General features: G+C 44.2%; 1 protein-coding gene and 1 long non-coding RNA gene across 2 annotated transcripts; both read left to right on the top strand.

Annotated features, from left to right (window-relative positions):
* Nucleotides 1–8,403: 8,403 nt before the first annotated feature.
* LOC307071289 (SCAN domain-containing protein 3-like) lies at nt 8,404–10,499 on the top strand (the record flags this gene model as incomplete). The annotated part of the gene is made up of 7 exons (XM_079730274.1): nt 8,404–8,623; nt 8,774–9,026; nt 9,143–9,468; nt 9,566–9,650; nt 9,736–9,870; nt 9,966–10,151; nt 10,414–10,499. Exons 1-7 carry the CDS (start codon nt 8,603–8,605, stop codon nt 10,497–10,499), a joined length of 1,092 nt encoding a protein of 363 aa, XP_079586400.1. The 5' UTR covers nt 8,404–8,602.
* Nucleotides 10,500–10,806: 307 nt separating this feature from the next.
* Nucleotides 10,807–11,618, top strand: LOC307071907. The gene is made up of 2 exons (XR_013811645.1): nt 10,807–10,972; nt 11,151–11,618. It is a non-coding gene; the product is annotated as an uncharacterized lncRNA (long non-coding RNA).
* Nucleotides 11,619–25,169: the final 13,551 nt, after the last annotated feature.

Genomic DNA, 25,169 nt, shown 5'->3' with positions numbered 1-25,169 from the left:
GCTCCTCCCTCGTTCTCATTCCCAAACGATCGTGAAAGTAGGTGATCAATCAACACAACATTACAACTTTAACCAAACCCAGCGGGAGGGGGGTGTAGTTGATTATTGGATGTTTAACGTATCAGCAAGATAATAGACTTGATTTAGCAATGATGGTGGGGTCCCGGGTGGAGAACGAACCATGAAAGAACGAGACAGATTGACGAGACATTAAAATATTTTATTAATCTGGCATGACACAGAAAACACAAAGACAGCATGCATTCACCATTTCACTGATGTTGTATCGTATTATCGTACGTACGCTCGCTCACTAAGCCTCTTCCTTCTTCACCACTCACAGTCAGTGAACAAACAGCAAGTTTTGGAGGAGTCGAGTCTGAGAACGAACGAGAGAGAAGAATCAGTTTGGTTCATTCTTGTTAAGATTCATTAATTCAAACTGATTTGGTCGCGAACGACCCATCACTAGTCATTACATTGGTGTCAGAAGTGAAAAAACTTTTTTTTAAGTTGCTATCGCATTTAGCTCAGTTTTCTATTGTTGTTGTCGCTTTTTCTCAACACCAATAAAGTTCCCTGCGGACTGTCGGGTGAATATAGAGACGGACGACTATGGCGAGGGTGCATGTGGAGTAGCTTTGGAGTCGCTGGTGAGGGGAAGAGCCCAACGGGAACCAGCCGTCGTTGGAAAGAATGGAGATTTTTCCCCCGTAATTCGCATCACCGACTGCCCGCGGATGCCACAAGACGGCGACAGACATCGCGCCACCTTTCTTGCATCGAGCCTGGTGTCCATCAAGACGCCTAGATACACCGGTAAGGCTGACTGGGAAGCTTTCCACACGCAATTTGAACTTTTCGCTGATGCTGGCAGATGGTCAGTGGAGGTAAAAGCGATCAAGATTGTGATGTGTTTGTCGGATGAGGCGTTATCATGTTTGTTGCTAATTTGCCCAGAGGACTAAGGTGACTGTGGCCCTAGTGGGGGCGCTGAGGAGGCGTTTTGGACTGTGTGTTTTAATAGTAGGCGTAGGAAGCCAGGGGAGATTCTGTGGGCCATGGCCAACGATATCGAGAGCCTCGGCAAGCATACGCCCACATGCCACCAGCCGTGCAGAGCGAACTCGCTTGGGATCAGTTTCTCCAGGCCCTTTCCACTACAGAGCTACGCACGCAGACCCAACTGGCCCACCCGCAGACTTTGCAAGAGGCCCATAAGATGGCCATAGAGAGGAATCTGGTGTGGGCTGGAGCCATCGACAGTCATCCTGCTCCTCAGCCGATGGTGAGATCGGTGAGGGAGAGAAGTGAGGACTCACAGAAGCCAGAATGGGTGGACAAGCTCACCGAACTCGTCCGCGCTGTCTCTATGCAAGCAGACCGCAGCTTCCCATCTCATCCGGGGCCGAGGGTCTGCTGGGGCTGTGGGCAGCCTGGCCACCTTGTCAGACAGTGCCCTAAAGCTGTGAGAGCCCAGGTAAACGAGTCAGGGTCTGCGTAGTTGGGAGAATGCGAGACCCTGCCCCCGTACCCCCACTGTCGTCATCTGGAGGAGCCAACCATCCCAGCGGCAGAAGCAGATGATAGCATTCCAGAGCATCTTGTCGTGGGGGGGTGGACCTGGGTGAGGGACGTTTGTCATGCTTCTGTCAATGTTGAGAGGGTGGCCTGTTTTTAGTGGATACAAGGTCTACTGTGACCCTGGTGAAGCCAGACATTTTGCAAGCTGGACAGTACTTCAGCCTACAACTGTGCAGCTACGCACGGTCACGGGGGAGAGGGCTCCCGTGAAAGGGAAGGGGTTGTTGTCCATCTGTGTGGGGGGAAAGACTGTCTCCACCCAGTTTAGGTAGCAGCTGTTCAGGACCCCTGTATCCTGGGGCTGGACTTCCTGCGGTGCGCCGACTGCCAGCTGGACCTGGAGAGGGGAGAGATTGGCTTCCCAGGAGGGCCCACAGTCTATACGGCCCTGCCAAACACTGCCTACATCCGGCCCCCACCAACAACAGCTCAGATGAAGCAGTCACACGTCCCCGGACTCATTCACCCCCTTGCAAAAGACCTTCCGACCACCCTGTTTTCCCGATCCCTGTCCATTGACCCAGTCCTTCCACAAACATTCCCCCTCCCTCCCATCCCCTCATGTCAATGTTATGGCCCCTGCAGACTATTCTCTTTCCACCCCGGCATCCCCCTCCATGAGCCTGGGCCTCTTCCCCTGCCCTGCCCAGCTTCCCCAAACTTGAGAGGGGACGTGCTATCTGCTTTGCGGGATATATGGCAGGGTCACTGTGATGGACTCTACCCTCAACAGCAGGAGCATCTGTGGCTACTACTGGCAGAGGGCTTTACCCTGAATTGGGTAAAGCCCAATTCAGGGTAAAATGCTGCACGCACCTGGTGCAGCATGAAATGAACACTGGGGATGCCAGGCACATCAGAATGCGCCTGTGTCGCCTGCCCTTGGCCCACCAGAAGGCTGCAGATAAGGCGCTGTGGGAGATACAGCGAGCGGGCCTCATAGAGCCCTCAGATAGTACCTGGGCAGAAGCCGTGTTGATGGTGCCTAAGAAGGAGGGTAAGTGGAGATTATGTGTCAACTACATGCCACTGAACGCAGTAATGAGGCAGGAATCCTACCCCATCCCGTGCATCGATGAGGCCCTAGATGTCATAGCTGGGTCATCCTCCTCACTAGACCTCCGCTCTGGCTACTTCCAGTGCCCTCTCGCCCCTGAGGCCAGACCCAAGACTGCATTCTGCACTAGCAGAGGATTGTGGCAGTTCAGTCCTTCCTTTTGGCCTCTGCATTGCACCTGCAACCTTTGAGAGGGACAGAGTGCTCACTGGCATCCCCCTGGCATCAGTGTTTACCTTACAGTGTCTACCTGGACGATATAATTGCACATGGGGGCTCCTCCATGACAGCACTTGCCTCACTGCGACAGGTTCTGGAGGGATAGCCGTGGCGGGCGTTTAGCTCCATCTTGGTAAGTGCCATTTCCTGAGGAGATAGGTAACTTTCCTTGGACACAAGGTGGGGGGAAAAGGTATTAGCACCATGGAGGCCAAAGTGCAAGCTGGCCAGGAGGGGCCCACCCCCACGGACACCAGACATCTGAAAGACTTCCAGATACGGATGCTAGTAACGTCGGCAATGGTGCCGTGCTGGCACAGGAGGGGCCAGAGGGAGAGCGGGCGTAGCGTATTACAGCAGGAAATTTAACAAAGCTGAATGCCGCCACTGCTTCACTTGTTGCAAGCTGCTGGCCATTGTTAGATCCATTCGCCACTTCAAATACTACCTCTGCGGCCTGAAAACCTGACCACTCCGTGCTCCAGTGTCTTTCAAGGAACCAGAAGGGCTGGTTGCATGGTGATCAAGGAGCTGCAATCCTACAGCTTCAATGTGGTGCACAGGGCAGGGCCACTCCATGGTAATCCCGACGCCCCTGCAGTGAGGATGGCTGCCGATACTGTGAAAGGATGGAGAGCTGTGAGAAGGAGCTGCACAGCCAGGAGGAGGGATGTTCTTCAGTGGAGGTGGCGTCCCCAGTCTGCTGTGAGCTCTGGGAGATCGACACTACAGGATGGAGATGGCAGCAAGAGGAGGATGCAGACCTTCAACCAGTGCTCCAGTGGTTGCACCTACAGCAGCGGCCCCCATGGGAACAAGTGGCAGTCTCTCCCTGGTCACCAAGGGACTGTGGGCTAAGATCGAGGCCCTGCGGCATACACTCTTCCTGACCAGGGGGCGGAGACCATAGTGGACACTTTAGTCGGGGGGATGATTAGCTGCTTTTTGGACCAGCGGAGTCCATCCACAGCGACCAGGGGAGAAATTTGGATTCCTGTGTCTTTGCGGCTTTATGTAGAAGGCTGGACATGCAGATGACCCATACTACCCCCCTGCACCCCAAGAGTGACAGCTTGGTGGAGCGATTTTTATCGCTGTATGGAGCAGCAGCTAGCCATTGTCTCGGCTAAGCATCAGCGGATCATCTGCCTCTGTTGCTCACGGCCTACAGGTCAGGAGTCTACCGGAATCGCGAGATTCTCCCCCTGTTCCTACCAGCCTAAAGTATGCTAGGAGACTAAAGGACTGCCTGGAGACGGCTCAGCCTGCTAGGGCAACACAGTCTCACTCTGAGTTCAATGTAATCCCTCCACGGCGATATCTGACATGGATATCTAGTGACCTGCTGAATGCACATGGAGAGCATTCATCCCATTGGCTAATGGAGGATTTTTACAGTGAAATTGCGACATTTCTCAAGACAACTTAACTAACGTGTCCTTGTTACATGCATTAACATGTATGGGTTAAGGCTATGGACATCAGTTGTCGTTATTTGTGCTTTGATTCAGACAATCTTTTTTTTTTATCAATTTTGGGTAGCTGAGGCCGTTGCTGTAGAGACGATGTCGGTCCGGTTTGCATGACACAACAACACAGTTTATACCAGAGCTGCTAAGTCTCACTCTTTGGCCGTGAGAGACACTCATATTGTAACGTGAGCGTTTGGCTGAACCCAAGTGCACAGACGGGCGAAGAGCGTGGAACAGTGTCAATCGTTTATTCGGATTCAGGATCGGCAGGCAGGATAGTCAAGACAGGCGGGGATCAGGAGCAGGCAGGGTAGTCGGACAGGCGGGGATCAGGAACCGGCAGAATAGTCAGACAGGCGGGGGTCAGGAGCAGGCAGGATAGTCAGACAGGCGGGGATCAGGAACCGGCAGAATAGTCAGACAGGCGGGGATCAGGAGCAGGCAGGATAGTCAGACAGGCGGATCAGAGAGCAGGCAGGATAGGTGGTAGGTCAGGATTCGAATCGCGGGAAAGCACTGTGAAACACAAGAGACAATCTGGCAGGGAATGTTTGGGAGGAAAGGACTGATATAGGGGAAACACAGGTGAAGGTGGTTGGGTTAATTGGGAGTGATCAGGGTGGCAGGCAGGTGAATGGGAAAACCAGGGGCGGATCATGACACATATGAACCAGTTCATACATATTTATATATATATATTTATTTATTTTCTTGCTTCGAGGCTAGTGGTCTCCGTACATAATAAATAAAAATATATACATAGGCTACATATTTAGATATATATATTTATTTATTTATTATATACGGAGACTACCAGACCTCCTCGAAGCAACGAAAACAGTCTATTATATACAAGATGGGTTGGCGAGAATAGGGATATAGTGCCATACCGTCAACCAGTGGCGGGTTTACCACAGAGGGCGCTGGGGCGCCGCCCTCCCGCCGATCTGCCTGCCTAAAAATAATCTGTGTTCATTACATGCTAATAATGATTTTACTTTAGAATGTGTTTAGAACTCTCCAGAATGCCAATCAAAGTCGTTGAATTTTATGGTTTGGGGCTCTGAAAATATCGCCCCTGATACGGCTTCCATCATGCTTCCATGGACCTATTAAAGAAGGTCCATGGACGGCTTCTCTATGGGTTCCAGGAGGGCTCGCCCCAACCGCCTGCGTCATATGTAACTGAGCAAAGAGAGGGAAGGAGCATCTTCAATCAAGTCACATACTACTTTCCAGATCGCGACTGTACCGTGCAATTCCGTTGTGTCTTTGAAAGAAGTTCCTTTTAGTCTGCGATTAAATTCAGACAAATTGGCATTAAAACAATCAGGACCTCCAAGACCAAATGTAACAATTAAACAGGTTTCTACAAAGGGGAGGATGCCATACACCAGAGGAAACCCTAACCCTAACAAATTGGTGCGAGAGAAAAAGCTGTCTAGCATGCTGTGAAGAAGCTAACGCAGTGTTCTGCTCCCCCTGCCTCCTCTTCCACCCTGATGGCCGCATGGCCGACAGCACTGAGCGGGTATTTCTATCTACCACTGTGATAACTTATTTTACTTTTGTAAGCCAATGCTTTCATGGTCGGTCAATAAACACCCTTTATGTTGTTGCCGGACATATTTTCTCCTGTATAGCCATTTTACATCATAAACATTAGATTCATGTAAATAATTAATTGTGGATTGTACCTTTTTTGTTTATGGAATTGGCATCTAGTGGACACAAGAAGGATATCTGTGTGAGTTAATCATCTAACAACAAATGAATACTGCTTAATGCACCTATTGAATGGATCACCTTAATAATTATCAGAATAAAATCAAAATAGCCCCACCTGAGATGTTTTTCAGGAGCCGCCACTGCCGTCAATATGAATTTCATTCATAGAATTTCCGAGAGGATGGTCAATGGTCAGATACAGATCTTGTTATAACAAGAATTTATATCGATGTAACGAGAAAGGATGTAAAGATAACGCCAAGAAAATAAAGGCTTCATGGTAATAATAATTTAAATATAATTAACTTATAATGCATATAACAAGACTACGGGACGATTTAGTTGTGGGCCTGTAGAGGCCGAATTTTAACCAAATTCGGCCTTTAACCTTATACATATATCAAAAGTCTAACTCTATATACATGTCAAATGTATGATATGCTGTACGTATAGCCTAGTTTATATATTTATATTATAAATATTTTAATATTGTCTGGTTATACCTGACAATATTAAAAGTACACCGTCTTAGTTTGTTACAACCCTGTTTGTTGATTGGATTGGTGGAAGTGGATTGTCAATGGTCTGATAAAGATCTTGTTATAACAATACTAGCTACATGGTCTACTTATAATATTATAACTAAATAATTGTATATTTATATAATACATATATTTTTTTAAATTAAATTAAATATTAAATCAATGCATTTAGAGATTATTTTCGACTTCAGAAGGGCTGCGCAGAATTCGTCAAAACAATCTGATTTATCTGATTTTTTTTTTAAATTGTCTCTTCCCTTCTTTTATTGCAATTTCTACCGTCTATAGACAGAACATCTTACCTGGGAGAGTTTATCGATGGCGGAGCCGTTTGTTTAAAAACATAACGTCTTACCTGGGCGATTGTGTCGCTGCGGTGTGTGCGTGTGTGTTCTTACCTTGGCGAGTGTGTCGATGGCAGAGCCGTTATGTTTAAAAACATAACGTCTTTCCTCGGCGAGTGTCCCTGCATGTGTGCGCGTGCGTGTGTTCTTACCTGCACGTGTGTCGATGACGGAGACGTTATGTTTAAAAACATAACGTCTTACTGAGTGTTGTTTGGATTACCAATCCAAACAACGAAGAGGGTTGTAACACGGTGTACTTTTTCTATGGGAGTGTGGTTCAGATATAACCAGACAATATTGAAATATGTATAATATAGAAACTAGGCTATACATACAGCATGTCATACATTTGACATTTATATAGAGTTATACTATAGATATATGCATAAAGTTATAGGCCGAATTCGGTTAAAATTCAGCCTCTCTTCTTGGCGTTACCATTATATCCTTTCCCGTTACATCAATATCAATTCTTGTTTTTAAGTTTATGAATAAATATATATAGATATAAATAAGTAGCCTATGCATATAATACAAAGCTGCCAACTCTCACGCATTGGCCGTGAGACACACTCATTTGAATCACTTCACACGCTCTCACGCCACACCCCCGATTTCTTATGCTGAATTTCGTCTGACACACGTCTGACTCCGGGCAAAAAAAAAAAAGAAAAAAAAATCGTTTCGGTTATCTGTTATCTACCTTTTTGAGTCTTGATTCATTCATAAACACCACCGCACAGGGATCGATTAGTTAGACTTAGTTGTGTTGTTTCGCGCTTCGCGTTTCGTGCTTCGCGCTGCCAGAACCGGTCGGACTACTGTCTACTATCAGATGCTTGACTTTTATCCAAAGAAGCCCGTCACTGGATTAAATTCCCCCCTTTTCAGGTGTGTATTTTTTAATAATTATAAGTGTTTATGCTCTTAAAGTAACCTATTCGTTTTAATGTGTAAACAACAGAGATATTTGTAAACTATTAGTTTGAGGTCTAAATGCAGCACAACATAAATTGTACACCAGAAAAAAAGCATATTGTAACTGATATACTAGCTCAGAATTATAAACCAACATGACTTTTATTAAACCTAAAGGTTTCAAGGATGCCCAATAAAAAAAAGCCAGGGCCATCAGCAGGAACAAAGAGAAATATTTTATTTTATCTATCGAAAAACCAGACACACAAGAAAAGGGCTACAGAACAGCAACAAACAGAACAGGAACCAACAGAACAAGAGACCGAACAGGAACAGACAGAACAACAGACAGAACAGCGACCAACAGAACAAGAGACAGAACAGGAACAGACAGAACAAGAGACAGAACAGGAACAGATAGAACAGCCACAGACAGAGAATGAAGAACAGCGTTGGCCTGTGCAGGGGTCGAGGAGTAGAGCCATGTGCGGAGCTGCAAAATACAGGTCCATCTTTAAAAGTGAGTGGACCACAACATGGCCATTCATAACAAGAGGGACCCTCAGCACACATTACTGGTGCTCTGTGTGTCGTGTCGAGAACTCATGTTGCCACCAAGGGGTGACTGATGTTGTGCGACACATCAAGAGCAAGAGCCACCAGGACAAGCAGCAGGCACTTCAATCACAGGCAACTTTAGACAGATTTTCAGTGCCCTGTTCCTCTGTTGTGGGTATGGCAGACCAAGAGGCTAAGGTGTGCTATGTGTCACTGTCATGGTCTGTCAAGGTTCAAGAGTTTTGTGTACTACTACTGTTCTATCACAATTTATAGTTTTGTCTAATATAATGTCTATTTCAACTCAACTGTGTTCTTTGGGGAGTACTTATAAAAAAAATCTTGCAGACAAGGAGGGCTGAGGTCAAAATAACAGCAACACTAGTGCAGCACAATGTTCCACTAGCTGTTGCAGACCACCTGGGGCCTCTTCTAAAGGAGTGTTTCAAAGACTCAAGAACAGCCCAGGAATACCGGTGTGCCAGGACAAAAATGTCCAGCATAGTAAACGAGGCGCTGGCACCACATTTTATGAGGGAGTTGGTCGATCAAATGAGGGAACAGCCATACACTCTAGTCACAGATGGATCCAATGACACAGGTAGTTCCCAAACTATGATGTTTTTCACCTTAACAATAATCTGGCATTATTTAGTTTTTGTGCATACATGTACATAAGAGGATGGGATGTTTTGCTTAACTATGCTGTCATTGCAGGAGTAGAGAAGATGAACCCCCTGACAGTCAGGATCTTTATGAAAGATAAGGTTGAACACCGCTTCCTGGGGATGTGTACTACTAGCGGAGCAAGGTGTGGGACAGCAGAAGTGATCTTCAGCAAGATCAAGACCACCTTGGAAGAAAAGGCTATTCCCTGGCAGAAGTGTGTTGGTCTTTCTGTGGATAATGCTGCAGTGAACACAGGTTCACAGAACTCCATTTCCTCCAGAATCCTGAAGGAACACCCCAGCATTTATGTTCATGGCTGCCCATGTCATATTGTCCATAATACCGCTAAAAAAGCTGCTGCAGGGTTTTTGGAAGTAAGTATAGGCCTAATTTTACTTCACATGTAACTAATATCTGTGTACTGATTACATGCATTAACCTTAATGTTTCTGGTCTGATTATGTATTGCAGGTTTCTAAATTTGATCTGGAGGACCTGATAGTGGATGTGTGTTACTGGTTTAAGGGTAGCACCAACCGAAAGGGCTACTTAACAGGTATGCACTTTTGACAGTCCCAATTAAAATATTGAAATACAGAACTTTTGAATACATATGTTTTATAATTAAATGACTGTAACAGAATTTTGTGAGCTTCACGAGGCAGAGTATATGGAGATCCTGCAGCATATCTCTGTTCGTTGGTTAAGCCTTGAGCGCTGCGTGACCCGGATTCTGAGGCTGTATGACCCTTTGGCCAGCTACTTCAAATCTGCCAGTATGGTCCCTCATGTCATTTCCCTTATGCATCTACTACTAATACCACAAGTTTGTTAGCTGTACATATTGCCAATTTTGTTTTTTCCATTCAAGATGAAAGTCAGGCGAGGTTCAGGAGACTTCGGGAGGCATTCACTGACCCCATGACAGAGGTGTACCTGCTCTTTTTCCAGGCCACCATACCAACATTCACATCTTTCAACCTTCTACTGCAGAGAGAATGTTCATCAATATTCTTACTACATGATGAGGTACAGAAGCAGAGGATATACTTTTGCTGTTGTTGCTTTTTCTGCTGCAACATGTTTTACTGTTTTACTGTTTTAAATTCATGGTACCTAGAGCGCTGATAGGCCACAAACATCCACATGAGATTTGTTTCAAAGAAAAGGACAACTATTTGCCAGGTCAGTGTTTAATATTCTACTATTATGATTATAATTATTATTATTTTTATGATAAGCATGACACAGCATATCTGTCAACCTTGATTTGTTGTATCTGTGACAGGAAGAAAGCTGAACATTGGCTTTACCACTAGGGCCAAGCTCCACAGATTGCTTGATGATGGAGACATCACACCTCATCAGGTTGAGAAGTTCCATGAAGCTGCCCTCAGTTTTCTAATCAATGCTGTGGAGTATGCTATGAAGAAACTGCCTCTGCAAGAGCCACTGCTCAAGCATGCAAAATTCATAGATGTCCGGAAAAGGTTGGAATGTGGCATGGAAGATGTCCTGTACTTTGTAGAGAGGTTAGGATTTCTTTCAGCAATCTCTGCTTGTTATCTGAGACTTAATGCCATGAATTCTATAACAAGAATGCCTCTAAGCACATGATCCATCCCTAACTGGCTTTTAAAAAACAATTCTTTGGGTTGATGACATATATCATAAATACATCATATATCAAAAATAAAATACTTGTAACTCTGCTTTAAAATAAGGTTCCCTCACCTGCTCCCCTACCATGGGCCAGAGGAACATGATAAACTTAGTGAAGAGCTCCTGGAATACCAGACTATGGTATTACCACCCCTCCAGGACTCTGGACACGAGACAGAGAACTTCTGGGCTGAGATGGCAACCCGTAAACACAGGGTAAGAATGATTCTTGTACACCAATAACATAGTAGAAAATTCAAATTAGAATCATTTGGTATGTATGCATAAAACTAGGTGCATGCATTTGGTTATAGACTAAATTAATTATCCTTTACTCCTCTTACAAAGTAATATTACATATTTTTACATTGTGTTCTTGGTTCCTTCTTCATAGGTGACAGGATTACCTCTTTTCATGAGGCTATCAACAATTGCCAGGCTGGTCCTTGTTTTACCCCACTCCAACGCCGATGCAGAGAGGGTTTTTTCCGTGGTGGGGCTGAATAAAACCAAAACCAGAAACAGCCTGGCTCTGGATGGGACATTGTCGTCCATCATGACAATCAAGATGGCTGGCTTGGAGCCCTGCTTCAAGTAGGAGCCCTCCCAGGACATAATCAAGGCCTCAAAAAAGGCAACGTCTAAATACAATCAAGCACACAGCCATAAAGGAATGAGATAAGTAGCTGGAGATGAGTAATCTTTTTTTGTTAGCATATAGTTCTGGGATGGTTAAAAAATGTTTTGGGGTTTTTCATTTTTATTATTATTTTATTGTTTTAACACATACTGTGTACTACATATCTGTTTACTTTGTACTATGTGTTTACTTTTTCCCCAAATAAATATGCACAAAATGGGCCATGCTGTGTCCTGTGGTTCCATTTGTACACTCTGAGTAGTGCCTAAGGCCCATACATTGAGAACCACTGATGTATGGTCAGAGGTATGTGTTTTTTGTGTATGGCAATGGGCCAAACAAAAATTGGGGTGTATATGGCAAAATTTTGGTTGGCCCGACAAAATCTCACTCCAAGGCTTTTTGAAAAGTTGGCAGCCCTGCATATATATATATATATATATATATATATATGGAGACCACCAGTCCTCAAAGCAACGAAGTATGTATGAACTGGTTGATATGAGTGTGTCCTACGGCCAAAAGCTCTGGTATAAACTGTGTTGTCGTGTAAACAAAGTGGACCAATGTCATCTCTATAGCAACGACCTCAGCTACCCAAAACTGATAGAAAAAAATGTCTAACTTCTATCTAAGTTTGTCTGAATCATAGCTCAAAACACGACAACTGATGTTTATAGCCTTAACCCATACATGTTGTGTAATTAACAAGGACACACTGTTGTAGTTGTGTTGAGAAATGTCGCAGATTTCACTGTAAACTCGCCATTATCGTAAAAACGGACAGTGAGGAGAATACTTCCTGGTTTCATGTCCTCCGTTAGCCAATGCGATAAATGCTGAAGGCGTGTCTATGTACAGCCATTGGGTTAATAATGCGCTTTCCCTGTGCGTCAGATATCGCCGTGGAGGGATTACATTGCAGTGGAAAACCCCCTGCGTCGAACGAAGACGCACAAGGACACCCTTTGCATCAGCAGTTAATGCCAAAAGCCCCTGACCAAGCGTTGATTTTTGACAAAGTCGGAGTGACACTGTGTTGGCCAGGGGACAGCTGCTGAACGTGTAACAGGGTGTAATATCCCTTAAATTTTAATTACACAAAATTGCCTTATAGTTTTGTTTTATTACCTGAAGTGTAGCTTTCCAGCCGCCTTATGTGCCCCTTTCTATTTGATTTTGTTCTTTGATTTGGCTCCACCTCCTTCTGTGCTCCCGCACACATTTCCGAGAACCCCATAAGTTTCCTGTGCCCCCTGCCCTCTTCCCTTTGTTCTGGTTCCCTTGGGAAGAGGTGTGTACATTTATTTTGTGTTCAAATTTTTGACCATCTTATAGTTTATCATTCTTTATATTAGTTATTTTGATTATACATTGTTTGATTGAAGTCTTGGTTAAATGTCCATGCATAGATTGCAGTGTTTTGGGGAACTTTGTATTTTGTTGCGATGTCCTAGCATGCACCTGACCCTCGTGTAGTCATGCTAGTTCCCCTCCCCCTCTGTGTGCTTCGTAGAGGAGTTGGAGGATTGTCAAGGGCACTTACTAAGAGGAAGCTGTTTGTGCATGTTTATCTTCAGTTATGTCTTTTATTTCTTTGATTTCAATAATTCTTGTTATCATGTTGTATGTATGGCCTTTGTTCTGGTTCCCTTGGGAAGAGAGAGAGAGAGAGAGAGAGAGAGAGAGAGAGCAACCAATAAATGGACGTCGGAGTTCCCGAGTCCGGACAGAGATCGTGGGTCACGTCTTTCATTAAAAAAACACAACGCAGATTCAGCCAGTTACAAATGCAGGGGTGAGGCAGAAAAGGAACTGAGGCTGGGGAGCTTGTCTGGATCTACAGCTCACAAAGAAAGAAGGGAAGGTGCCCGAAGCTTGATAGCGAGTGGGTGGGGCCCTGCAGGTTCCTAGAGAGGATGGGGGAGGTGGTGTACAGGGTCAAGCTACCACCTCGGGGAAGGAGGGTGGCCCTCCACAGAGACAAGTTGGCCCCTTATCAAGGCAACGCCACCCCTCAACCTGCCTCAGCGAGCCCTGTGGCTTCCCGCACGGATGGGAATGGGCCCCGGACACGCCCCCATCAGTGTTCTGTTCCTAGCCCTATCCCTGTCTCTCCTCCCTGCCAAAGGGGGATTTCGGCTCAATAAATGGTTGACCAACCATCGCTCTGTCCTGGCACCCATCCCTGAAGATCAGAGAGCTAAAAGAGTTAAAACACTGGATGAAGACCAGCTTCCCATGCAAAGGGCGCTTGGTTTTCAATGGAATGTGAAACAGGATACCTTTACGTTCAGTATAGAGTTTAAACCCCGCAAAATGGGGAATGGCTCAGTATCTCACCTCCAGCTCATTGCTCATTGCTTTCATCATGGGAAAGGCCAGAGTAGCGCTACTTAAGCAAACAACCATACCCAGGCAGAAACTTGGAGCTGCAGTCTTAGCTGTACACATCAGCAAGATGCTAAACGCAGAGCTGGAAATCAATATGGAGGAGCCTGTTTTCTGGGCTGACCAGCATGACAGTTCTACAGTACATTGCCAGTAACACCAAACGATTCAAAAGACATGAGGCAAATCATGTTTCCATCATTCGAGAACTGACAAAAGTGTCACAATGACGCGGATCAGTTCAAAGCTAAATCTAGCAGATGTGGCATCACGTGGCTTGAGGGCTGATGTTTTCCTCCAGTCTAATGCTGTAATCCATTTGGATGGTACGCCGGTACGTGCAAGTCGTAAGTTGCAAATCTCCCAGCTTTCTTGCGGCATTTGCGGAGGCACGTCCCCTTTTGGTCATGGTAGCTGTCCCGTTTCTCATTGGCTAGTCATTGTTATTGTTAGCTACATTAGCCTCTTTAACAAACCAGCTCGAAAACAAACAACACAACTTTACATTGTATTGCACGCATAGCAAGACCGTGCAATGCATAAATTGGTGACCGGCATAAAGTACCAATGTAATCAAGTGTGTAAGAGCATTTAAAATCTACATTAAAATGACCAACGTGATACAAATACAAAGAAAATAAATCTCTTTACAGGCGCAGCCATTTTTGTTGAAGAGTATTACGGTCGGCCTCACTAAACTCGTTCTACTTTCAAAGCGATGAGATACTATGACCAAAAGGGGGCGTGCCTCAGTGAAATGCCGCAAGAAAGCTGGGAGATTTGCAATTTACGACTTGCACGTACCAGCGTACCATCCAAATGGATTACAGCATAAGCTGTGGATCAATGTCCCATGCTTCCTCTCCAAACCTCAATCACAATGGCCAGGAACAATAAAAATAGATGGAGCTCTTGACGATGACCCTGAGGTCAAAGGTGAGATGTCTGCCTGTGCTGTAGGGCTGAAAGTGAGTGAAAAAGTAAGTAAGCTTCTTGGGAATTTTTCCAAGTTTACAGACCTAATGAGAGATGTAGCATGGATCCTGAAGATTAAAGAGCTATTTCTTCAGCCGAGAGAAAAGAAAACAGAAACACAACCCAAGCTCAAGCTAAACAGGAACGCAAACTGAAGCAGCGAGTTAAAAAATACATGAACAGACTGTCAGTGAGCGATTTGAAGAAAGCGTAGAAAGCCAGTTTTGTGCAAAGGCAGTCTTATCCAGACAAAATCGAAGCCTCAACTAAAGACACTTTGAAACAGACTTCCGGGTTACACAGCATGGAGTAGGTGCGATCGCTTTATAGCTCCCACTAACTATTTCTGACTTAACTGATTAAACCCTATTTTCATCGATTATTTGTGCTTGTATTGCCGATAACACCAACACTGCATTCGGAAAGTTACCTAAATCAAAGAATGCAACAAGAGACTCAGCAGAGTCAGAGATATCCTCGGACAGCGTTAGCAGTGACATTAATGTTAGCTTAACGGCTACTTCCATTCCGGACTTGCTTGAGCAGCACAGAGCAGCCATAGCCGCTGAGTTCAAGTCATAGTTCGCCAGCATGGACACTAAGCTAGACAAGATCCAGATCGTGGTCTCAGGCCAGGGGAAACGTATAACCGATCTCGAGGAGAATGCAGAAGCTGTTTGCTGACGCCTGGAGCAACTTGAGGCTATGTGCTCCTCACTGCAGGAAGAGAACAAGTCGCTGAAATCTAAACTATTGGATTTGGAAGGGAGAAGTAGGAGTCAGAACGTTAGTATTGTGGGCCTACCAGAGTCACTTGAGGGCGCACGCCCCACCGCCTTTTTCTCCAAGCTTCTCGTCAAGGTTTTTGGTGATCAAGTTCTTCCTTCTCCCCCGGAGCTGGACAGAGCTCATCGCACTTTCGCACCCAAACCTGGCCCGCGTGAGAGATCACGTCCCGTCATCATCCGCTTTCACCGATACCAGATTAAAGACTTGATCATGAGAGAGGCACGTAAACGAAGCGAGCTGGAATACCATGGACACAAGCTCCGGTTCTACGAGGATTACAGCGCGGAGGTTTTGAAGCAGCGGGCTGAATACAAAGGGGTCATGGCTGAGCTCTATCAGCGCGGTCTCCAACCCTCTCTCCTCTTCCCTGCGAAGCTGCGCATCACTCTCCAGAGCGGCGAGAGGATGTGGTTTCGGTCCGTCTCTGAAGCATCTAACTACTTCTCTGCATTGGGTGTGAGTCCGTAGTAAGTACTATTGCCTGCTGTGAGTATACAACTGTGGACAAATGTTCTTTTCATATCCCGAGCCAATCTCAGACTGATGGTACTTCCTGCCTTTTTTCTCCCCTTTTAAAATGAGTAAATCAACTGGGTGAGTGTGACATTTTTTGTTGCCTGTCATTTTGACGTACTGTCTAATTCACGCGCTCTATTTATATTTATCTCTATTTTAAAACAGCTGGATAAGCGTGTCTGTTTTGTTTTTTGTCATTTGGACAGCTTGCCTAACTCACGCCTTTATTTTTTGTTTGTATTTTGAATCTGCTGGGTGAGCATGGCATTTCTGTTTAGTATGTTGCCATTTTGACTGGGTATGTATGATTGTACCTTCGTTCTATCAGGCCTGTATCTCCCTGTTGTTTAAAAAGGATAAAGATCCTCTAGATTGTGCATCATACAGACCAATTTCACTATTAAATACGGATGTGAAGATACTTGCTAAAATTCTTGCCCACAGATTGGAGGATGTTCTCCCCTCTATCATATCCCCTGACCAAACTGGGTTTATAAAGGGACGCCAATCATTTTATGATATCCGCCGGTTAATGAACATTTAATATTCTCCCAAAAATATTGAATCAGAATGCCTCGCTGCTATGGATGCTGAAAAAGCATTTGAAAGAGTAGAATGGAATTATTTATTTTTTACCCTTGAGAAATTCGGTTTGGGTCCTGTTTTCACTTCTTTGTTTAAATTATTATATGCATGCCCTTCTGCCTCAGTATTAACAAACAGCCGTTACCCAAGTAGTTTTGATTTGCACCGTGGGACCCGGCAGGGTTGCCCTTTGAGCCCGCTCCTTTTTGCTATTGCAATCGAACCACTTGCGATTGCCATTCGCGGTAACAAACAGATACAGGCGATATGGAGAGGAGGAATTGAACATAAGGTATCATTATACTTTGATACTAAAATCCTTTTTTCAGGCCCTTGACTCTTTAATGATAAATTATAATTTGGGATGGTAAACACCCTCGGTTACGGAAAGCTTTTCTTCAAAGACCCAAACAACCAGGTGGAATGTGACTCCCTAATTTCCAATACATTTACTGGGCTGCTAATATCCGTTCTTTAGTGTATTGGGTGCATTTTCACCGTGACGACTCAGCCCCAGTCTGGGTAACAATGGAGTCCAGCACTATTAGCCCATTGTCTCTATCTGCCCTCTTAAGCGCCGCACTCCCACTCTCTTCGGCTATTCCCAACAGTAGTCCCGTGATTAAGCACTCCCTTCGAATCTGGACCCAATTTAGGAAGAATTTTGGACTGCAAAATTTTTCACTTTTCAGCCCAATTGCAGCTAATCATTTGTTTACTCCCTCAACAGGGTATGGTGCATTTAGGATCTGGCATAAAAAAGGCTTAAAAAGGCTTTATTTATTAATGATTTATTTGCTCGTTTTTCTCAATTGACAAATATAATTGGTATCGAAAAGACTCATTTTTTCAGATTTCTGCAAATCAGGCATTTTACACAGAAGTTAATTCCCCAATTCCCTTATAAACCGCCAGCCAATCATGTCGATATGTTTCTTTATGTAAACCCCACATTGAAAGGCTCAATTTCTGTGTTTTTCAACCTCATTTCGAAGTTGCATAGCCCTTCATTAGCAGTTATAAGAACCCTGCGGGAGCAGGACCTAGGTTCTGCCTTCACAGAACACATGTGGGAATCAGTCCTGGATCAGATACACTCTACCTCCATGTGCGGTCGACATGCTCATGTGCAATTTAAAGTAGTACATCGTATCCACATATCTAAAACTAAATTAGCTCGCATGTTCCCTGATGTAGACCCGACCTGTGATAGCTGTAAGAGCGCACCTGCGTCACTCTTTCACATGTACTGGTTGTGTCCCACCTTGACTGAGTTCTGGACATCAGTTTTTCAAGCAATTTCTGAAGTACTTCAGCATCAAATTGAGCCAAACCCTTTTACTGCGATTTTTGGCATTGCTCCAAATTCGGGCTTGCCTAAAGTGAAGCTGAAGGTACTGGCCTTTACCTCATTACTTGCTCGTAGGGTTATCTTCAACTCAAGTGGAAAGATCCTGCTCCTCCTTCCCACTCACATTGGATTAGAGACATTAAGTCATGTATGAATCAAGAGAAAATACGTTACACTACTCAGGGATCTGAGAATACATTTTACAAAATATAGCGCCCTTTCTTAAATTATTTTAAGAAGCCAACTACAACAATACCAGAGTAGCTACCCCCTCCCCTCTTTTATTTCATTCAGTTTTATTTATTTATTTATTTTTTTCATATTGATTATTTATTTTTGTTTTTTAAAGTGTGTATTTCGTTTCTGCCATTCTTAACCTTTTCAACATTTATGTATTATTTTGTGTACTCATTTCTTAATGCAGGATTGTTTGTAATCGGGTGTGAGGGTCGGATATGGGTGGGGTATGTTCGGGTAAAAAAGATTTTAAAAAATGTATAATCCATTGTATAATCCATTGTACTGCAATTGGTTTGCAATTTCATCATTTAATAAAAAAAACATTGAAAGAAAGACACTTTGAAGAAATCTAGCCATCTCTACAAGCTAGACCCTGTGATAGTGGATAGCGTCCTGAGTCCTGAGAATTGGTGGTAGGTTGAGCAGGTCTGCTCTTCCAGAAGAAACAAAACATCCAATTATTCTTCCAAAAAACTTCCAAATTGACGCGCTAATATTGCATCACATCCATCATAAAGTTGGTCTTGGGAGCCGAAACCACATGCTGTCAACACTCCGGCGCCGCTCCTGGATACCACATGTCAACTCTGCTGCCATAACAGTCATTGGAGAATATATGACCTGCAAAAGGCAATGACAGCGACTTGGTTAGCAAAAATGTCAGACCTTCCTGCGGACAGAATCATTGCAGATCTGCCTCCATTCACAGATGTTGGAATAGATTACTTTGGCCCAATGGAGGTGAAAAGAGGATGAAACACTGTGAGGTGGTATGGCGTCATATTCACCTGCATAACTGCAGTCCATCTAGAAATGGCCAATACACTCGACTAGGGTTCGGTATGCTTTGAAAATTTTCGATACCGATACCAAAACCGATACCTTTAATTCGATACGATACCTTCACAATACTTTTTCCGATACTTTATACTATGAAAACCTTATAGGATTATCGGCCAACTACTTTTCTATAAATGATTATACATTGAGCACCATAATTCGTTGGACAGTGACACATTGTTGTATTTTGGTTCTGTACTCTAGCACTTTGAGATTAAAACGATACAATGACAATGAGGTCAATGTTCAGACTGGCAGCTTTATTGTGAGGGCATTTTCATATATTTCAAATGATCATTTATACATAACACATATTTTTAAATATTTGCCATCTACATGGCTACTAATGTTAGAGTTGCAGGAACTTGTATCTATCCATTCTCAGTTAGAATTCTTATGGAGGAAGATAATCATATCTGCCTTTTCTGGGAGGAGACGGGCCCATTCCAGACTAATTGTGTCCCTAGCTGTTGAGAACGTGAGCTCAGATGGAGTGGAGGATGCTTGGGGACACAAGTACTTAGCACTAAGGTCAAACAAGATCGGTAGAGTGTCCTTTCTCTCCAGCCACTAGATTACTGTATTTGTCGAGGTCAACACATCAGATAAGCTTCTATACAGCTCCAACTCCTTTCTTGTCCTCTCTGCATCGGTCCGCGTGTTGGCACCGTCCACATTACCGCTGGCGCTGATGGTTAGGGCCCTGTCTTCTTCCACAAAGAGTTCACCGAGTGCAGTCAGGGGGGTCGACCTCTTTTGTGGTGGAATCTGAAAAAAAAGCAGATGAAGGCAACATGGCTTAGACTGACATCACTCAGACAGGGGACAGTGGCATGGCATTGAGATTATCATATACATAATCTTTTACATAATCCACGCCATCATTCTCATTCTCTTCCAGTGCTGCTGCTTCTTCTTCCAGCTCCGCCTGGCCATCATCAGATTGATGTTCCTTTATAAATGGAAAGAGATGTGTTCATGATTACTTCCATACATAAGTGTCTATAAGATAGTCTGTCAGCTTAATATAAACCCCTCTGAACGCGCTTGTCTACGGTTCTGCAACTGCAAGCAAGCCTCTTCCTCAAGCCTTGCCCACACGGCAACATCCTGGACTTTAGCTTTAAACCGTGGATCCATAGCGGTGGCCTCTTCCAGGAATGCCCGGATCTTTAGCTCCTGTTTGAGCAAATTATGAGACATATAAGTCAAATTGAAGTCAAACTCAATTAGGTAGGGGTAATTCTAGTCAATTTAACCATTACTATTTATTACTAGTATTGGTTCCACGGACACCCTGAACTTACTTTGTACCGCTTAGAGAGGTCATCCCAGACCTTTCTCTTGAGTGGCAGAGAAGGAGTCCTCACCATCTCCAACTTTGAAGTGGGCTTCCAGCTTCTGCATAAATTGGCAAAATCTGGCTGCAAGTTGGGGTATGCTCTGCAGAAACACAAAGAGTTGACATGTACAGGACTCTCATTATACCAACAAAGTCCTCTGCCTTATGAAGGTCCTGGTCTGTGATTCTTTCCAGTCTGAAAGAAAACATACAGCCAACACATACAACACACAAACAGCCTTTTGTACAGTAGTCTAACCTATAAAGTGTACTGCTCTAAACATAAATATATATATATATATATATATATATATATATATATATATAATAAAAAAAAATAAGCCTTACCTATCTCTTTCCATTGATCTTCTCAGGCGAGGGTCCATACAAGTTGCCTGAATGGCAGGGTATTCAATTGAACATAAGGTATCAATAGGTCTCTGGATGGGGGCTGGTAATACGGATTCAGGGCTGCTACCATCTCTCTAAATAAAACAAAGCAAAAATGGAAAAGAGTGTATGTCTTGCAGACTGTTCATTATTCAGAGGTGGAAAACCCGCCATCAGCAAGTAGAAGTACTACTAACCATGTATTTGTCCCACCCATGCACTCAACCAGTGCGTGTGTGGGTGCTAATTAGCACAGCTCTTCAGACTCGTAGGACAACTCATTTGTTTGTTCATCAGCTGGTTTAGTCCATGAATGGAGCATACTTCATCATTACATACTTCTACTGTCTGAAGCCAGGTTTTCAAATCTAAGACTTTTATGCTTACTTTCCCTAGTAAAGTCGTTGCAAACCTACCTAAAAGATGGAGATTCGACTGTATTGAAAGGATATAACCCTTTAAATATAAAGCGGGTTACAGCACAGTGGCATTCGTCTCTTTTTTCTTTCCTCAGCTTAGTATTACTAACTGCCATAGTAAAGGGAGTCACGGAGGGGCCGGAATTAGCTACACTGCTGCTGGCTTGGACAGATGGACCTTAGTACGAAATGAAATAGGAGATAGAGTCAAAGGCAAATGCAAAGCCAACTAACTAACGAACTGTAGTGTTTTATTTACATTATACTGAACATACAGTCACACGCCATTGTTGGTGTCATCGCTCAACTAACGATTGCCTAGTAAATTACGTTAGCTACCGTAATATTAGCTGGCACACAGCTAACCTGCTATTAGTTAGCTAACTTCTAGCGGGAACCATACCTGTTATTTCATCGTTGCCAGCAAAAGAAGACCCAGCAGAGTGTTCAAGACGGTGCAGTTGTCCAGTCTTAAGTTGATGCCATGGATGATCAAATGTTTCATCATATTTGAGGGGTTCCCGGACTTGCATTTTATAATCGCCTTGCAACGGTTGCATTTTACAGTATTGCTGTCAATTTTGACAAAATATAACCACGTTTTAGAACGCATCTTGTGGCTAGCGCGAAGTTTAGTGAAATTGCCCCGCTTTCAACTCGAAGGCAGTAACGAGTCTCACGTCACCCAAATAGCTTCATACTGATTTGTCAGTCAAGTCGCCTGTATACAACGACGGTAGTGATTGGCTGGCTGCAAAATATATAGATAGATAATAAATAAATTAAATAAATAGCGTTCACGTCGTCTACCGTAAAGTATTGAAATTTGGCACCTTCTTTTCCAAAAAAAATTGATACTCGGTAGGACCGACATAACAACCCGGTATCACGCCATTGCGTGCTCCTGCGCACGAACGTTAATCTATTGAAGCGTGTTCCCGAGCACGATAGTCCGACTTTTTGCGTGTTACACAAAACGAAATGTAAACCAATGCAATCTGAATGGGAGTGTTCTAAGACAATTAACGTTCTCCACAAAACGCTACGAGAGAGAGAAAGAGAGAGCGGGAGGGACAGAGAGAGAGAGAGAGAGCGAGAGAGAGGCTTCAGAAAGGGTGTGCGCAGATAGTACAGTGCACCCTAGTTATGTTTATGCCAAAACCTATATATATAATTAGGCTATAATTATATTATTTAGCGTGTAATGACACAATCTATAGCCAAATTGTCGAAGATGCCCGAGAATCTTTCGGGATATCAGCATGGGAAATCGGCGAATCAGACCCATGAATCTATTGTAGCGACCCTGGGACAGTTAAATAGTAAGTAAATAGTTTGTGTGTTATGTGTTACATTATATTTCGTTGTCCGTTATGCCAGTTGTTCTATGTGCATGTATTGTAATGTTATTCTTGTCAAACAGCGTGTGGGGCGAATCATTAGGTCAGCTGGGGGAGGGCCTTGGAAGAACAGGAGGGTGGGGGCCTGCACGCGAGTGAGACCGTGTTGCCGGGGTAACCGGGGTTTGTTTGGGTCCGGTTTTCAGCTGTTGGTTTCAATGTTGTTACAATGTTACCGGTTTCAGTGACCTGGTTTTTGGTCCATTAAAACTACCTTCAACTAATGACTCGACATGATTATGTCACGGGCGAGGTCGTTACACTATAAAGAAACACGTCATCTCAAGCGGGAGAGAAAGTTTGCGGTGCTGGTTTGTGTCACCAACCCAGCAACCCAGTCGCCAAGAAAAAACGTTGACAGTGCACGTTTCCATGAACACTGGATACGTAGCATTTCAACGTAAAAAATAGCGTGTTATACCTACAGTATCCACGTGTGCCGCTGTGGAGGCGGGTTTCGGGGTTTGGGACACGATTGTTTGGGGGGGGGGGAGACTGTTGTTGACCGGGGGGGGGGGGGGGGGGGGGGGGAGACACGTTTGTTGAGGGGGGGGGGGGGACACACGATTGTAGGGGGGGGGGGGGGGGGACACACCAACCCAGCAACCCAGTCGCCAAGAAAAAACGTTGACGGTGCACGTTTCCATGAACACTGGATACGTAGCATTTCAAAGTAAAAAATAGCGTGTTATACCTACAGTATCCACGTGTGCCGCTGTGGAGGCGGGTTTCGGGGTTTGGGACACGATTGTTTAGGGGGGGGGGGGGGGGAGACTGTTGTTGACCGGGGAGCGGGGGGGGGGGGGGGGGAGACACGTTTGTTGAGGGGGACGACGACACACGATTGTAGGGGGGGGGACACACGTTAGTTGAAGGGGGGGGGGGGGGGGGGGACACGTTTGTTGAGGGGGGGAGACACGTTTGTATCCTAACAACAAAACAAGTTAACAAAAGCCCCATTTTTCAACTGAGAACCCCAATTCCCAGAATCCCCCGCGGCTCCGGAACACGGCGTAGCTTATATTAATCTTTATTATCTGAATGGGAAATGCAATATTTTAGGACAGATACACCATTAAACGCGTTTCTAATGACATTTCTAGCGAGAAATGTACATTTTCCTTACATAATCTTCAGTCAGTGAATGTGTATGATCTTTATTAATCTTTATTATCTGAATGGGAAATGCAATATTTTAGGACAGATACACCATTAAACGCGTTTCTAATGACTTTTCTAGCGAGAAATGTACATTTTCCTTACATAATCTTCAGTCAGTGAATGTGTATGATCTTTATTAATCTTTATTATCTGAATGGGAAATGCAATATTTTAGGACCGATTCACCGTTAAACGTGTTTCTAATAACATTTCTAGCGAGAAATATACTTTTTACTTGCATAATCTTTAGTCAGTGATTGTGTCTGATCTTTAGTTTTATAGTTATTAGGATTTGATCGGCTCGCTCGCATGTTTCAACGACGTCAGGTTGCTTTCGCTAAACTAGCAGCTCACGTGCTTCCTGCGTTTGTGTTATTAAACTGTTACTTTATGTAACTTTTAATGATATCATCTTGTTAGAAACACGTATATCTGAGAGCCAACCCAGTCGCCAAAAGCATACGTTGACAGTGTACTTTTCGTGAACACTGGATTACGTCGCATTTCAACATAAAATAGCGTGTTATACACACACACACACACGCACGCACACGCACAGACACACACACACACACACACACACACACGCACACACACACACGCACGCACGCACGCACGCACACACACACACGCACACGGTCGTGCGCAGGAGCACGCAATCGCGTGACACCGGGTTGAAAGAAAGACGTCAACTCTGGAGTGACCGAAAATTTGCGGTGCTGGTTTGTGTGACGTAAGTTCAACTATGATTGACTGCTATTTAAAAACGGTTGAATGCTTGAAATACTAAGATTATGGAGTTGATAGTGCAAATAATTATATTGCCGTTGTCAAAGAATATTAACAGGTATTAACAGCTAATAACATAACAAAAGCGTTGCTTCATAGGCTAATGTAGGCCTACGTCGCCACCTGTCCCTCGGGTAGGCTAGCTAGTTCGTTAGTAATTGAAATTGAACAATGAGAAAGGCTTAGATAAGTACCATACACAGCATCATGTTAGAAGGTAATTTACACAATGTAGTCGGCTGTTTGTAAAAAATAGTTTGTTTTTAGTGATTTACTTTTTTCTCCCTGCAGCTTCAAATAAGCATCATACATCTTAACTATCTCTCTGCCAATGCTAATATTTTATATCTATAATCTTTCTTATCTATCTACTATCTGTGTATCTAATCTGTTTTGTTTATCCGTCTATTCGGTTTGTCTGTGTCTTTGTAAATTAGGTAATCTTTCAATATGCCAGGCAGCACATGTAAAACATGCCCCTCCTGCAAAACCATTCTGCCTTGCGCTAAAAAGGTTTGCAGGCACTGCAAAATGGTCCAGCCTGTAAAGGAACGCCTCAAAATTGCCTTGAGAAAATTTGAGGCT

Source organism: Pollachius pollachius (assembly GCF_949987615.1).
Source record: "Pollachius pollachius genome assembly, chromosome: 2".
Taxonomy (NCBI): Eukaryota; Metazoa; Chordata; class Actinopteri; order Gadiformes; family Gadidae; genus Pollachius; species Pollachius pollachius.
The sequence above is the reverse complement of the archived record's forward strand: the minus strand, read 5'-3'. Positions and strand labels throughout refer to the sequence as shown.